We start from the raw sequence: 10,000 nt of genomic DNA on the forward strand, positions 1-10,000 counted from the left end.
CAGTGAGGAGGTCCTGTGGAGCCTGATGGCTTTAGGCGGCTGCTCTCTGATCCTTGAGGGCTTAACTGAAGCTCCCCGTGGTGCATCCAGCCCTGTGTGTGTGTGTGTGTGTGTGTGTGTGTGTGTGTGTGTGTGTGTGTGTGTGTGTGTGTGTGTGTGTGTGTGTGTGTGTGTGTGTGTGTGGTGTGTGTGTGTGTGTGTGTGTGTGTGTGTGTGTGTGTGTGTGTGTGTGTGTGTGTGTGTGTGTGTGTGTGTGTTGCTATATTAAGCCTTCTCTCTCTCTCTCTCTCTCTCTCTCTCTCTCTCTCTCTCTCTCTCTCTCTCTCTCTCTCTCTCTCGTTCTCCCTCTCTCTCTCCTCTATCCGCTTATCTCTGTCTTTTCCTTGCTCATCTGAAAGGATTTAACCTCTCTCCCTCTCTCTCTCTTTCTCTCTCTCTCTCTCTCACACTCACACTCACACACACATACACACACACACACACACACACACACACACACACTCACACTCACACACACACACACACACACACACACACACACACACACACACACACACACACACACACACACACACACACACACACACACACGGTCTCTTCCTTGGCTCAGTGTGGCACAAGACCAGAGAGCAGAAAGGGCCACTGTCAGTCAGACTGTGTCAGCCCCAGTCTCTACTGTCTTGAGCTCACCGAGGACCTCTAGTGGTGGAACACAGTTATAGCTCCCAAAGCTCCAAAGACTAAAGGCGCCAGTCTCACAAACCCCATGTGTCAATATGATGCCAAAATTATGTTGATATGACCTGAACTCAATGTATGATGCTAAAGGTTACCCTTTTGTTTTGCAACATGACACATAAAAGCTGGTTGCCCAGACCTAAACCTTTCCCTAAAGTTAACCGTAACAGAAACATGATTGTCACAGTGGTGGCCTTTCGTGTCACTCTGCGACGCAAAGTGGATGGACCTTTGTCTTTTGCCTCCTGTGAAGTGAAACCTTTGGCATCATACAATATAGGGCTGCACAATTAATCGAAATGAATCGAAAATCATTATTTAATCGTGGTATCAAAATCGTGATATCAATTGGGATTTAATCGTGGCAATAGTGATCAGCTTTTGAGCATGCTGACAGGCTGGTGTTTCTGGCCAAAAATCTGTAGGTCCGCTAAGTTTCATGCTATTGCCTTGTACTTGATTATTACAATTCAGTTTTATTTTGATCCAAATAATCAAGATTATGTTTTTTCCATAATCGTGTAGCCCTAATACAATGTATATTGAGGCCTGGTGAAAGTGTCATGTGAGACTGTGTGACTTTGTAGCAACCAGGCAACTGTGAGGCTATGCAGCAAAGCAAAGATCTACAGCATCAACTATGGTACATTGATATATCCTACCCATATACCCTACCCTACCCTTTTGTAGCTGCAAGGCTGTATCCATATGTAAATCCTTCCTGCTAGAGTCGGCAGGTTTGCAGATTTCCTAATCACTACAACCAAAATAAAAGCTTGTCTGGGCAGAAACTCTTTCACATAAACACACACTTTTTGCCACACCACACATTGATCTGTGGTGGTGGGAGTGAATTTAAAGCACACGCAGCATCACTGTATCTGCGGTATCTATACATAACATCTAATCTATAACCCTATTTTGCAGATCCAAAGTGGCTGTCCACCAACCTGGGCATCCTGACGTGTATCGAGTGCTCGGGCATCCACAGGGAGATGGGCGTGCACATCTCACGCATCCAGTCCATGGAGCTGGACAAGCTGGGCACGTCCGAGCTCTTGGTGAGTCTGAGGCCTGATCCTGCTGTGGTTCACATCCAGAAATAAAGCACAAACACAGTAGAGAGAAGTTAAAGGTGCACTGTATAATATTTTTTAGCAGTTTCTTTCAATAATTCATGTTGCCCACTCACAAATGTTGCCTTTTTTATACTAATACTTACCATACCTGCCATACCGTCCTCATCAAATTCCGAGTATTCATTATAACTGGGAAAATTGCATTTTTCATACATGGAAAGGTGGATCTTCTCCATGTCCACCATTTTGAATGTCCAGAAATAGACTTTTTTTGCTGCAAAACTGTGCTTTGGTCATACTAGTAAATATGAATTTATTATTTAGTAAATATTCATAAAAATATCAAATTTGGCAATAGGCAGCACTGTTTGGGCAGCGTAGGCAGCACTGTTTGGGCAGCGTATTTGCAGTACCTACTCTGACCTCCATCCTACACAGTGCACCTTTACGGAGCCCAGAAGCGTATAGACAAGCTGGGCATGAGTTATTTGTCCTTCTGTGTTTGTTGATAACATGGGACTGAGCAACATATAGGGTACATATATGGAAATAGAGTACGGTAGAGAACAGTAGAGATAGATGAAGGTGTCCAGAAGCATATACACATGGACAATCTAGGCACAAACTAAACTCCGTCCCTACTGTGTTCAGATACATGGGGGCTCTGCAACATTGGTTCACAAAAAGCCTCCAGGTCTATTTGAAAAGACTGTAACCTGCAGGAATATATGGCATATCATTTTGGAAAATGTATTTTATCCTCATTTGAACTGGATGCAACTCTGTATCCTATTGTGCACAATATGTCTTGTTCTGCTGTTTCCAGTAGAGTAATAATCTCTCTCTCTCTCTCTCCTTCCCTCTCTCTCTCCCTCTCTCTCTCCCTCTCTCTCTCTCTCTCTCTCTCTCTCTCTCTCTCTCTCTCTCTCTCTCTCTCTCTCTCTCTCTCTCTCTCTCTCTCTCTCTCTCTCCCTCTCCCTCTCCCTCTCTCTCTCCCTCTCTCTCTTCCAGCTGGCCAAGAACGTTGGGAACAGTAGTTTTAATGAGATCATGGAAGGGAACCTCCCTAGCCCCTCTCCGAAGCCAACCCCATCCAGCGACATGTAAGTAGCCATCCAGTACTCCTCCTCTCCTCTCCTCTCCTCTCCTCTCCTCTCCTCTCCTCTCCTCTCCTCTCCTCTCCTCTCCTCTCCTCTCCTTCCCTCTTCTCATCTCTCTCCAATCCTCTACTCTATTCTCCTCTCCTCGTCTCATCTCATCTCTCCTCCCCTCTTCTCTCTCTCGACTACTCTCCTCTCCTCTCCTCTCCACTCCTCTCCTCTCCTCTCCTCTCTTCTCTTCTCTTCTCTTCTCTTCTCTTCTCTTCTCTTCTCTTCTCTTCTCTTCTCTTCTCTTCTCTTCTCTTCTCTTCTCTTCTCTCCTCTCCTCTCCTCTCCTCTCCTCTCCTCTCCTCTCCTCTCCTCTCCTCTCCTCTCCTTTCCTCTCCTCTCCTCTCCTCTCCACTCCACTCCACTCCACTCCACNCCACTCCACTCNACTCCACTCCACTCCTCTTCTCTCTTCTCCTCTCCTCCCCGCTTCTCATCTCTCTCCTCTCCTCTCCTCCACCTCTCCTGTCCTGTCATGTCCTGTCCTCTCCACTCCACTCCACTCCACTCCTCTCCACTCCACCTCTCCTGTCCTGTCATGTCCTGTCCTGTCCTGTCCTCTCCTCTCCTCTCTTCTCTCCTTCTCTTCTCTCCTCTCCTCTCCTCTCCTCTCCACTCCACCTCTCCTCTCCTCTCCTCTCTTCTCCTTTGATGTTGTCCCTCCACAGGGGTCATTGTGCTCCCACATATCGTCTCAGCTCTGGCTGGCCCTGTCGGGGGGAGTTTTGGCTGTTTGATGTGTCGGAATAGTGAATGATGACACACAGAGAAATGTGGCAATCTCTCTGTAGTTGTCATGGTAGCCTCTGTGATGTTGTCCTCTCTCAGCTCCACTCCTCTTCCTCCTCCTCTCCTCTTAGCCCAAGTGGTCTGTATTGGATGGAGATGATTTTTTGCCAAGTAATTTTGTTGATGGATTTAGTAAAAANACGAAGGTTATGTATATAACCACGGTTCTATGAGTTCCGGATGACCGCCAGAGGCGGTGCTTACAGCACATGGATATCCATGCACGTCAGTGCAGGTCGAGTACTTAGTAACAACAAATTCACTTGTGACCTGGGTGACTCCGGGGTCGGGGTCAAAAGAGCAACGCACCCAGGAAATGTCCTCTTGGCAAAATTTCTCGTGTACACTCCGAGTGACAGCCAAGCTCTGGCGGTCATCCGGAACTCATAGAACCGTGGTTATATACATAACCTTCGTTCTATATCGTTCCTCCTGACCGCCAGAGGCGGTGCTTACAGCACATGGATGACCAATACCAACAAAGTCATGAGGAGTGCCTAACCGTCGTCAGTGCTACTGAGACGGACTTGAAGCCACCGCAGTCGCCACAGGATAATGAGGGACGACATCAAGACAATAAAACCTGGTGAAGGCGCAGCCGGATGCCCAGGAGGCCGCGCCGCATACGCCTCCACACGTACCATAGGCCACATGCGAGCCAGTGCAACCTGGTCTAAAGGGCCCACGGGCTGCCAAAGTGAGAACCACAGGGGCAGCGCCAACCTGGTGGGGAAGCAAAAGGTTCATCCGCACCACCCTGTAGCCGTACCAGACGGCCCGGTACCACCTCCGGGTCCAGCCTCCATGGATGAGGCGGAACACAGGAAAGGAAGGTCAGCAACAGAGACCTGTACGATGTTCGTAAGTGTACACCATGACCGAGGCGAGTGTCACCACCACGGACAAAGGCAGAGTAAGCAGCTGGAGACAATGCAGAACAGTCTGCGGCATTGGGACATGGCGTAGTCAAGACCATGTACCCATACCTCAAGAGGCCACAGCAAGCGGAGGCCGAGGGAAACGATGCAGGATGCCGGGGTCGGCACACACACACACACCAACACCTGGAAGGAGTATAGCGTCAGGAAGGAGCGCGTCCAATGCCGGCAAGCACGTAGGATGCCAGCAGCAGGAGACCTCGAGACGGCGGTCCAGGAGGCCGCAAGTCGAGAACGGGGCAAAGCCCGCGCCATGACGGGAACGGCAACTGAAGTGGAATAAAACCACATGTAAGGAACCGCAGCGCCCAGAAGGCTACACCACAGTGCAGCAAGTGGACGGACCAAAAGGGCGTCCAGAGATCGCTGGCAGCAAGCAGAGGGCCTCCCAGCATGGCTCAGACAGGGGTGCTGCGCAAGCCACAGCAATCACCGTGCCATGGTCCGGTTCGGCAAAACCTTGCCCAGTACTCCGGACACATAGGCCTGCAACCAAGAGTCAAAGAGGCAGGCCCGGGCAGGCGGGTCGGTCACAACGGCCCAGGGTGGCCGAGAGACGGCCAACAAGACACGGGGCACCGAGCACCCATGCGTGCCTCACGCAATGTTGCATCACAACTCCCGCAGATGAACACATCCGCGACGTGACATTGCGGCCAGGCCACAATGGCCCAGGGTGGCCGAGAGACGGCCAACAAGACATGGGGCACCGAGCACCCTGGCGTGCCGCACGCAATGTTGCATCACAACTCCCGCAGACGAACACATCCGCGCCGTGACAGTGCGGCCGGGGCAGTGTGCCTCCAGGCTCAAGACCTTGCACGCAATGTTGCATCACAACTCCCGCAGACGAACACATCTGCGACGTGACATTGCGTTGCAGCGTGCCCCCAGGCTCAACACCTGAACTGGTGAGGCAAGTAGAGCGTCCAGAACCGGGCCAATACCCGGGAAGGAGTCAAGGCCATAGGTGGAGGCCTCCAGTATGCCGGCCAAAGTCTGATCGCCAAACCTGTGCGCAAAGCGCATACGGTCAGCCACATACGTATACGGTCAGCCGCAACACACACAGAGCCCTGTAGGGGGGCGTCGGTACAGAGGGAGAGGGCCGTCCGCCCGACGAAGACAGTCAGGCTCTCCGAAGCCCTGGCAGAGAGTATGCAATCCCCTGGGTAGACACACCAGGAGAGAGGGCAGGGTGGCACGTGCTGCCAAGCAGCAGGTGCAGCCACTGCAATAGAAATGTGCAACAGGCCAGGTGGGAATGGCAACAAGCCAGGCCCAGAGAAGGCACGAGACGACACAGGGCGCACTCGCCCGCGATAAGCGAACCATCATGCCCCTGCAGCCGACAGCAAAACATGGGGCCTAACCATCCATACACCGTAGTAGCAGCCGTAGGGGCGCAGTCACCCACCGGCGCTTGGAAACAGCGAGGAGAGATCACCCACGAGGCGAGCTTAGCGAGACGACGAGGAACAGTCGTCAGAAAAAGGCAAAACATGCAGCAGGGCCGCCCACGTACAGCAACAGAAGCTGTAGTGGCACCATCATCACCCCTGGGGAAAGCGATCCCATGAAACAGGGAAACATGTAAGGCAACAGAATATGGAGCGGGACCACTCCCACATACATGCCGTAGCCGCAGTGGTGTAGGCACCAAGGGCACCCCCCAGCGAGGCCATGGCGAAGTCACCAAGGGCCTACGGAGGACAACAAGCAGCAGGCTGAAGACAAAGAAAGCAGACAACTGCTTCGGGGCAGGAACGCTCACAAACAGTGGCATCAGCCACAGTGGACCTCCAGAGGGCCAAGGGGCGAAACGGCCAAAGGCCCTGCAAGGTCCGAAGGACGATGCGCCAGCCATAGGGCAGTGGGCAAAAGCGGACAATAGGAGGCAGAGCGGAATCACTCGCATACAGCAGCCGCAGCCGAAGTGGCGAGGGCACCAACGGCAACCACAATCAGCCCACGGTGAAGCCGCACACGGCCAAACGGGCCCCAGAGGATGACGCATAACAGTCCAATGATAATGCAGACAAGCAGAAAATAGGGCATGGAGCGGAACCACTCTCACACAGCAGCAGCAGCCGTAGAGGCGTAGACACCAACGGCACACTCAAGGAGCCGACAGGCGGGACCGACCACGGCCAACATGGTAAAGAGTAGCGAGCTACACAGCATGATCTGGAGCGAAGTCACTCCAACAGCGGCAGCAGCCATGACGGCGCGGGTGCCCTGGTGTGCTCAAGAAGCCAACGGGCGAAACCGGCCACTGCCAACCAAAGCCTGGATAACGACTCGTACCAGTCGCAAGGCGATGAATAAAAGGAAGCCAGGCCGCAGGACAGGGAGCAGGACCACTCACTGCAATGCAATCATGCAAACCATGCACATTCGATACCATCACAAAGGTACCAAGGCCCACACATCAGCCTGCAGCAGCCGTCAAGGCGTAAGCGCCGGTGGCATCATCAAGAGGCCCACAGGCGAAACCACCAGCGGCCAAACACCCAGGAGGACGACACTAAACCGTCGTAGGACAGAGATAACAGTAGCCAGAGCGAGATCACTCATGCACAGGACCACCACAACGTACCGTAGCTGCACAAGTGGCGACGGCATCAAGTAGCCTACAGGCGGAAACGCCCACAGCCAGAATGACACAGAAGGACGGTGGACAACAGCCGTAAGACAACGGAGAGAGGTAGGGAACAGCGGACGAGCGGGAACACTCACGCCGTACAGCCACGCAAGGGCGCAAATTGTGCAAGCATGTAGTGCCACTGTGTAACCCATGCGCACAGAAGAACGGCAGGATGTCTGGACCCCATCAACACACCATAGCAGGCGCAGTAGCGCATGCGTCGACGGTAGTGGAGCAGCCTACAGGGCGGAAAACACCCATGGCCAGAAAACAACTCAGGGAGGCCACGTGCAAAGGTCTGAAGATCCCGGAGGAGTGTTCAGAACAGAAGGCGTGACTGAACCATCCACATAAAACAGAAATAGCCGCAGTGGTGGGAGCACCAGCGGGATTCACAAGTAGTTCTAGCCTCAGGCGAGATCACCCATGGCCACACAAACCCAAAGGGGCGTTGTGGAGCAGACCTCAGACGATGAACAAAGTTGAACACATCGGACAGGGTGTAATCATGCACACACGGTAGAAGCAGCCCTCGTGGCGGAAACGCCATCGGCATGCACAAGTAGTCCCAGCCCCAGGCGAGATCACCCATGGCCAAACAAAACAGTCACCAGACTGGGAACAGAGGTAACGCAGCAGCGCTGTACCAGGTACATCCTGAAACAGGGCATGCCGCCGGTATCGGCGGCAGGCAACCGGCATGGCGGCAACAGAAACCGGCTACGTCGCCGGCATGCGGTGTGCAAGCGAGAACACTGCCACCCTGTGCCCTCCGAGCAGGAGGCTAGAGGAGGGGAGGTAGAACGTCCAACACTCCAAACAGCCAACACCACGTCCACCCTGCGGCGCGCGTCAGGCGGAGGGCCCACACATGGCCCAGCAACATGCAGGCCGCACAGGCCAAGCAGGTTAAACCCCGCCACAGGCGTTCCCAGGAAGGAGGGGCACTCGTGAGGGTCGACATCCGTCCCCAGGACCACCCAGCAGTCGGCGCAGCAGTGGGAAAAAAACCCAACATGGAAGTCGGTAGGCAGCCGAGGACACTGGGCTGACAAGCAAACAATGCAACATACACACTAGGGCGAGGGCACCCCAACGGAAGTCAATAAGTAAGCCAGCAGGGAGGCGAGGACACCAGGCAGGCGAGCAAACACTGAGAAAAAAAACACATAGAAGGGGCGAGAGCACCCCAACGGCAGGCAAAACACATGCGTACAAAAGCATACAATGCAAAATATACACCAGGGGTGAGGGCATCCCAATGGTGGTCAGTAAGGAAGTCAGCAGGTAGGCGAGGACACCGCACTGACAAGTAAGCACTGAAAATACACAACCCAGGGGGCGAGGGCACCCCAATGGCAGCCAAAACACATGCGTGTAAGCACACAACGCAAAATATACACCAGGGGCGAGGGCATCCCAATGGCGGACAGTAAGGAAGTCAGCAGGTAGGCGAGGACACCGCGCTGACAAGTAAGCACAGCAAACGTAATGTAATGAAATGCAATGTAATGTAATGTAAGCACTGCAAATACACAACCCAGGGGGCGAGGGCACCCCAATGGCGGTCAATAATGAAGTCAGCAGTGAGGTGAAGACACCAAGCTGACAAGCAAGCAATGACACAAACTGCACATTGCAGTTGGCACTGGGCAGGCGCTGTCCAACCAAAGCGACTCACAGTAGGGAACATAACCACAGCCAACATCACTAGGCTGCAAGAAATGCACAGCAATACAAGTGCATGGCAAATACACATCACAGGGGCGGAGGCACCCCAACGAGGAGACAAGCAAACAAACGACCAGGCGACAACTGAGTGATTACACAGGCAGTTGGCAGAATACAATAATACCATAATACTACACATGGTAACAGAATAATAGAACGGTGCGTGGCCCAGTAGGGAGAACACTAGCGTCAAGTGCAGACTAACCATGTAAACGACGGAGCTGGCAAGTAGCGGTGCGAGGGCCCGTTGCAACAGTTTAAATAGTTGAGAAAGGATCGAACTATAAACTGAGGAGTCGTCGTGCGCCATAACCGCTTATCAAACAAAACCAGCGGGGGAACACTGGAAACAAAGCGAGAATCAATGAAATCTGAATTAAGCAAACGATAGCGGCGCACCAACACCACGCAAACGCCATGGTCTAACAAGCAGTTCAGTCAGCCAACAGAGAGGCGACGTCCACCACATTACCAAACAAAACAGCGGCGGGAAACACCGCTGGAAAGTTGGAACTAAGCGGCGACAGAAATAAGATATTAACAACACGGCTTACCTTCAAATGAAATGCCGGTGGAAGCCATCAGCGTCGTGAACACCGCGTCGTGAACACCGCGTCGGGGCGAGGGATACAACAGGTAGCTTGGTAGCTCGGCAATGAGGCAACGCATTACCTCTACGCAAACATGGGATATCTGAGGAAAACGAAGGGGACCAAAGCGCAGTTTCTTGGGGGATGTAAAAACACAGCCCCAATCCCGAGGGTAACGAAACCGACAGGCGCTAGTCCAAAATCCAGTAATGTTACATTTCACAGCACTCGCGACCTGCGATGATACGCGAGAAATGAAAAGAGGACATTTCCTGGGTGCGTTGCTCTTTTGACCCCGATCCCGGGGTCACCGGGTGACGTCACCCAGGTCACAAGTGAA

General features: G+C 52.9%; 1 protein-coding gene across 2 annotated transcripts in view; it reads left to right on the forward strand.

Annotated features, from left to right (window-relative positions):
• asap1b (ArfGAP with SH3 domain, ankyrin repeat and PH domain 1b) overlaps positions 1-10,000 on the forward strand; it is a 152,853-nt gene that overhangs the window by 109,965 nt on the left and 32,888 nt on the right. For both annotated transcript variants that reach the window (XM_063207052.1, XM_063207051.1), the window contains exons 17-18: positions 1,666-1,799; positions 2,829-2,920. In XM_063207052.1, coding sequence (XP_063063122.1) covers positions 1,666-1,799; positions 2,829-2,920 — 226 coding nt within the window. The remainder of the gene's footprint in view (positions 1-1,665; positions 1,800-2,828; positions 2,921-10,000) is intronic.

The sequence above is a fragment of the Engraulis encrasicolus genome, chromosome 9, assembly GCF_034702125.1.
Source record: "Engraulis encrasicolus isolate BLACKSEA-1 chromosome 9, IST_EnEncr_1.0, whole genome shotgun sequence".
Taxonomy (NCBI): Eukaryota; Metazoa; Chordata; class Actinopteri; order Clupeiformes; family Engraulidae; genus Engraulis; species Engraulis encrasicolus.